The 5,148-nt window shown below is 70.0% G+C and overlaps 2 protein-coding genes across 2 annotated transcripts in view; one reads left to right on the forward strand and one right to left on the reverse strand.

Moving 5' to 3' along the window:
• EPS8L3 (EPS8 like 3) overlaps positions 1-2,904 on the forward strand; it is a 5,114-nt gene extending 2,210 nt beyond the window's left edge. Inside the window, exons 7-19 of the mRNA XM_035347410.1 lie at positions 56-192; positions 283-380; positions 463-568; positions 656-720; positions 860-934; positions 1,045-1,193; positions 1,304-1,409; positions 1,735-1,772; positions 1,894-1,990; positions 2,098-2,208; positions 2,304-2,383; positions 2,494-2,626; positions 2,739-2,904. Coding sequence (XP_035203301.1) covers positions 56-192; positions 283-380; positions 463-568; positions 656-720; positions 860-934; positions 1,045-1,193; positions 1,304-1,409; positions 1,735-1,772; positions 1,894-1,990; positions 2,098-2,208; positions 2,304-2,383; positions 2,494-2,626; positions 2,739-2,756 — 1,213 coding nt within the window. The 3' untranslated portion in view covers positions 2,757-2,904. The remainder of the gene's footprint in view (positions 1-55; positions 193-282; positions 381-462; positions 569-655; positions 721-859; positions 935-1,044; positions 1,194-1,303; positions 1,410-1,734; positions 1,773-1,893; positions 1,991-2,097; positions 2,209-2,303; positions 2,384-2,493; positions 2,627-2,738) is intronic.
• A 591-nt stretch (positions 2,905-3,495) lies between these two features.
• The window catches only part of LOC118178393 (glutathione S-transferase 2-like), a 15,800-nt gene continuing 14,147 nt past the window's right edge, over positions 3,496-5,148 (reverse strand). The window contains exons 2-9 of the mRNA XM_035346876.1: positions 5,035-5,099; positions 4,849-4,924; positions 4,501-4,565; positions 4,328-4,409; positions 4,155-4,255; positions 3,953-4,048; positions 3,769-3,879; positions 3,496-3,681 (exon numbers count right to left, since the gene is read on the reverse strand). Of these exons, the coding sequence (XP_035202767.1) occupies positions 3,586-3,681; positions 3,769-3,879; positions 3,953-4,048; positions 4,155-4,255; positions 4,328-4,409; positions 4,501-4,565; positions 4,849-4,924; positions 5,035-5,070 (663 nt within the window). The 5' untranslated portion in view covers positions 5,071-5,099 and the 3' untranslated portion in view covers positions 3,496-3,585. The remainder of the gene's footprint in view (positions 3,682-3,768; positions 3,880-3,952; positions 4,049-4,154; positions 4,256-4,327; positions 4,410-4,500; positions 4,566-4,848; positions 4,925-5,034; positions 5,100-5,148) is intronic.

Consider the following 5,148-nt stretch of genomic DNA (forward strand, 5'->3'; position numbering starts at 1 on the left):
GGCACAGCCCCATACCGCAGGCACCTCAGCAGCCCCCCCGTCGCTCCCTGCCCAGGGCCCCCCCGGAGCAGCTGTCCGACCCGATCCCCCCGTACATGTCGGCCCCCTACAGAGCCCCGGAGCAGTGGGCAGCCACCCCAGAGCCCACCTTACCTGCGCCCCCCCAGCACAGATCATCCTCCTTGGACTACAGTGAGTCACGGGGGGGTCATGTCGGGGGGGGGGGGGGGTGCTGGGCATGCCTGGGTCCCCTACGGCGTGCCTCATCTTCCCCGGGAGCAGGGGGGGGCAGCTGGGACCACCCCCCAGCACCAGCCGCCGAGCAGAACACCTGGGTCAACCCCTCGGGCCAGATCATGTCCGACACCGAACGAGACGTGGTAAGTGGCACCCTGTGCGCCCCCATCCCCACATCCCCCCCCCCAGCCCCCCCACTCACCAGGCCCTCTGCTGCTCCCACAGATGGTCCTCAACCACGTGCTGGAGGACGTGGAGCTCTTCGTCAAGCAGGTGAAGGATGCCCTCAGCCTGATGAGCACCAAGAACCAGAAAAAGAAGAAAAGCAAAGGTGGGGAGGGGGGGCTGTGCCGGGGGGCGGTGGGGAGGTGCCGGGGGGCTGGCCCAGCTCCAGCCCCCCCTCTCTGCACCCCTCCAGCTCTGCCACCCGAGGCCAGCTACAAGGACTTTTTCCAGAAGGTGAAATACGCCCTGAACCTCCTGGTAGGTCCCACCAGGCGGGACGCGACCCCGCGGCTCTGGGGCATCTTCGCTGGGGCTACGGGGGGTGTGGGGCTGGGGGGGGCACATGGGGCCACCGGGGGCCACACGGGGCCACACTCTGTGATTTCTGTCTGCGCAGGGAATCACCCACCAGCACGTAAAGGACCCAGACCCCCTGCAGCTGCTGCACCTCATCTTCGATACCCTGTCCTTCGTGAGTGCCCCGGGAGCAGGACTCCCCCCCCCAGCCAGGGGCTGCCCTCGGCGCCCTGCCTTTGGGGCAGCTCTCGGGGTGCTGAGGGAGCCCCCCCGCCCGTTACCCAGGTCCTGGACAACTGCCCCAACCCCAGACTGGCGCCGGCGGTGGAGGCACCGCTGCTGATCCCGGAGGCGGTGGAGCTGCTGGAGAAGACCCTGCACCCGCAGGAGTACAGCACCTGGAAGATGCTGGGCATCGCCTGGACCAAGACCAGGTGGGCTCTGGGCCTCCGCCACCGAGGGGGGCTCCGAGCGCCGCCCCCTGGCTGGGGCACCCCACTTTGGGGGCCGCACGCCCACCACCGCCTCCTTTGCACCTTGGCAGGGCGGAGTACCCCAACAGCGAGCAGGTGCCCGCCTACATCCCCATCTTCTCCGACGGGTGGCTGCCCCCACCCATGCTGAAACCACAGCAGCAGCAGGTACGGGGCATGGGGGGCAGCGAGGACACCCCGCTGCCTGCCTCAGTTTCCCCACCTTGCTCTGAACACGCGTCCCTCTCTGCTCCCCGCGCAGTCGCTGGCCACCAGCCACAGGAACGCTCCCAGCTACGGGAACATTCCCGGCCACAGGACCGGGGACATGCCCGGCTACGGGGACATTCCCAACCGAGGGGCCATGCCCAGCTACGGGGACATGCCTGGCTACGGGGACATGCCTAACCGAGGGGCCATGCCTGGCTACGGGGACGTGCCTGGCTACGGGAGTGTTCCCAACCGAGGGGACATTCCCAACCGAGGGGCCATGCCCGGCCACGGGAGCGTTCCCGGACGCGGGGATGTTCCTGGCCAGGTGTAAGTGCTCCCGCTGCCCCACGGATGCTGTAGGGTCAGGACTGCAGCAACAGCGCTGGGCAGGATCCAGCCAGGGCTGGGGGCACCCCTGGGTGCTCACTGCTGTCCCCCCCCCCTTCAGGCCCTTTTTGCCCCCCCCCAGGCTGGCGCGGGCTCTGTACGAGTTTCAGGGCAGGAACCCGCAGGAGCTGAGCGTCAGGATGGGGGACACGCTGGAGGTACAAACTGGGGACCCCCAGGGGCGTTCTCCGGGGAATCAGAGCGGGACCCCCCCCCGTGTGTGGGGGGGTCGGGGGAGCTGCCACATTGTCACCGCCTGCCCTAGGTGCTGGACCAGCAGAAGAAGTGGTGGCTGGTGCAGAGCAGCCTGGGGCACAAGGGCTACGTCCCCAGCAACATCCTGGAGCCGCTGGGGCTTGAGGACGGCTGGAGCCAGGTGGGTCCCCCCCGTGCCCCCTCGACACCAACAGCACCCGGAGGGGGGTGCAGGGGTCACCCCAGCACCCTCTTTCCCTTTGTCCCCCCTCCCAGGTCAGCCCCCCCAACCTGCACATGGGCTCCTCGCCGGCAGAGGTGACGGCCTGGCTGAAGGACAAGGGCTTCTCGCGGATGTGCGCTGTCCCCTGAGTCCCCCAGCGCGTGCCCCCCCGTCGGAGGGGTCGCCCCCCCACCGAGGCAGGCCCCCCGACCCCTCACCGTCTGTCTGTCTGTCCGTCCCCAGCACGGTGAGGTGCCTCGGGGTGCTGTCGGGCCACCAGCTGCTGCAGATGACGCCGGAGGAGCTGCGCGCCGTCTGCCCCGAGGAGTGGCGACGCGTCCTCTTCAAGCTCTCCTCCGTCAAGACGTCCCTGGGGGTGCGTCCCCCGCGCCCCCGCACCGTGACACCCCCCCCCCATGGGTGCTGTCGGGGAGCAGGGGGGCGAGCCCCGGGCTCCCCGCTCCATGCTCGTTCTCCCCTCCCTACAGATGAGCCCCAGGGACTGAGCCGCAGGGACCACGCCGACGCCGGCCCCGACGTCCTCCTGCTGCCACCCCAGGACAGAGCGCCCCGGGGGGGGCAGCCCCGCAGGACTGGGGGGGGGCTGGCAGGAGGGGGTTCCCCGGCCCCCCGGGGCACCCATTCCCCCCAAAAGCACCGGTGGTGGGAAGCTGCCAGGGGGAGCACCGGGGACTCCCCCGGGGAGACGCGCTCTGCAGAAGCGGGGGGGAAGCCGAGTACCCCCCGGGGGGGCCACGCACCGCGAGAGGCTCGTGCGAGCCCTGCGAGGCCGAGCTGCTGCTGTGGAAAATAAAGAGAGTGACAGCACCGGGCTCTGCGTGGAAATGGGGGGCACACGCCCCTGCCCCACACCCCCCCACACCACCCCAGCAGGGCCGGGAGGGGGGCTGGGGGTGACACGTCTCACAGGGGTCCCAAGGGGCACGGCTGTCCCCATGGGGGCACAAAGCCCCCCCCAGAACTACCTCGTTAGTGGGCAGATATGTGCTAATGAGCACCCCCCCCTCAGTGAAAGGGGACCCAGGGCTCCTTCCCCTGGGGACATTGGAAGGGACAACCCACAGAGGAGCTCGACCCCTAGTGGGGGGGTGCTGGGGGCACCGCAGGGTGACAGCCCCCTCCCACCTCGCTCTGCCCCTGCCCTCCGCCCCCCCAAGATGGGGAGGGCCAAGTCCAGCACCTCCCCTGGTCCCCCCCCCACACACACTCAGGAGGGACTCAGGGTGCTGGATCTCCACAATTTATTGTGTTTGGGGTCCTCACACCTACGGAGCCCCCCAGCCCCACTATGGGGGGGGGGCAAGCCCCCCACCCCTACTCCTTCTTGTTGCCCCACTTGGCCATCTTGTTGTTGATGGGCATCTTCTGGAAGCGGCTGGACTTCATGTAGGCAGCGACCTTCTCCAGGGCCTGCGGGAGCAAGGGGAGTGCTGGGGACCCATCCGCCCCCCCAGCCCTGACCTCAGGAGCCCCCACCCACGGCCCCCCCATACTCACCCCGAAGCGGTCCATGAAGTCCTTGAGGTTCTTGTAGGGCTCCAGGCACTTGGGCTCGAAGATGCTGTTCTGATCCAGCACGTCGAACATGAGGAAGTCCACGAAGGTGAGCTGCGGGGGGGACACACACACACGGTGAGGGGCAGCGAGGGGATGACCCCCCCGCCCCGCTCCCCGGCCGTACCTTGTCCCCCGCAAACCACTTGCGGTCCCCCAGAAAGTTGGAGAAGAGCTTCAGCTTCCCCGGCAGCTGCTCCAGGTACCCCGGCTTCAGCTTCTCCTGCAAGGGCAAGGAGGCGGCAGTGGCTCCCGCCGCCCAGGGACACCCCCACGTGGGGTCCCCGAAACGACCCCCCCCACCCTGCAGCCCCCGGGGGGGCACTCACGAAGTCGGGGTTGTAGCAGACCATGACCAGGCTCATGCGGAAATCCATCACCTGGTTCTCCAGCATGTCCACGCGCAGCTTCTCCTCCTCCGTCTCCCCGCCTGCGGGACGGGGCAGCCGTCAGACCCCCCCCCGACACCCCCCCCCAGCACCGCAGCCCCCCCTGCACTCACACATGTTGTGCTTGCGGGCGATGTAGCGCAGGATGGCGTTGCTCTGGGTCAGCTTGGTGCTGCCATCGATGAGATAGGGGAGCTGGGGGAGGCAGCGGAGGGGGGGGGGGGGTCAGCCCTGGAAGCCCCCAGCACCCCCGTGCGCCCCCACCCCGTGCCTGGCCCCCACCTACGTTGGGGAAATCGAGGCCCAGCTTCTCCTTCTCGTTGGTCCAGTCGCTTGGGTCAAAGTTTGGAGCTGGGGGGGGAAAGGGAGATGGGAGGAGCGGGGGGGGGGGGGCACAGGGAGATGGGGGGAGCGGGGAGGGGGGGGCACAGGGAGATGGGTGCCCCCGGTTCCCCCCCACTGCACCAAGGAGGCGGGGGACGCGCAGAGGGGGTCCCCAGGAGCAGCCCCCCCGCCCCCCGGCTCCCACCCCACCCATCCCCCCCCCCCAGGCACAGAGCCAGGGTCAAGGTCCGGGGCCGGGGGGGGGGGGGGGCAGCAGGGGGTCCCCTCCTCGGGCCGTGCCGCCCCCCACCTGGCCCGGGGCTGTACTGCCGCTCCTCGTAGGGGGTCCCGGTGTACTCCAGCAGCAGGCGGATGGCGTGGGCCAGCTGGGGACAGAGCACGGCGCCTCGTCACCCCCCCGCCACCCCCCGGTATTAGGACCCCCCCGGTATTAGGACCCCCCCCGCCCCGTCCCCTCCCGTGTCCCCGGGCTCACCCCGCGGATGTCCCAGTAGCCCAGCGTGACCACCATGGCGACGGCGGGGACAGCGCTGGGGACAGCCGGGTCAGGACGGGGCGGGACGGGGGCGGCACCGAGAGGCCGAGCCCC

The sequence above is a fragment of the Oxyura jamaicensis genome, chromosome 26, assembly GCF_011077185.1.
Source record: "Oxyura jamaicensis isolate SHBP4307 breed ruddy duck chromosome 26, BPBGC_Ojam_1.0, whole genome shotgun sequence".
NCBI classification, from domain to species: domain Eukaryota; kingdom Metazoa; phylum Chordata; class Aves; order Anseriformes; family Anatidae; genus Oxyura; species Oxyura jamaicensis.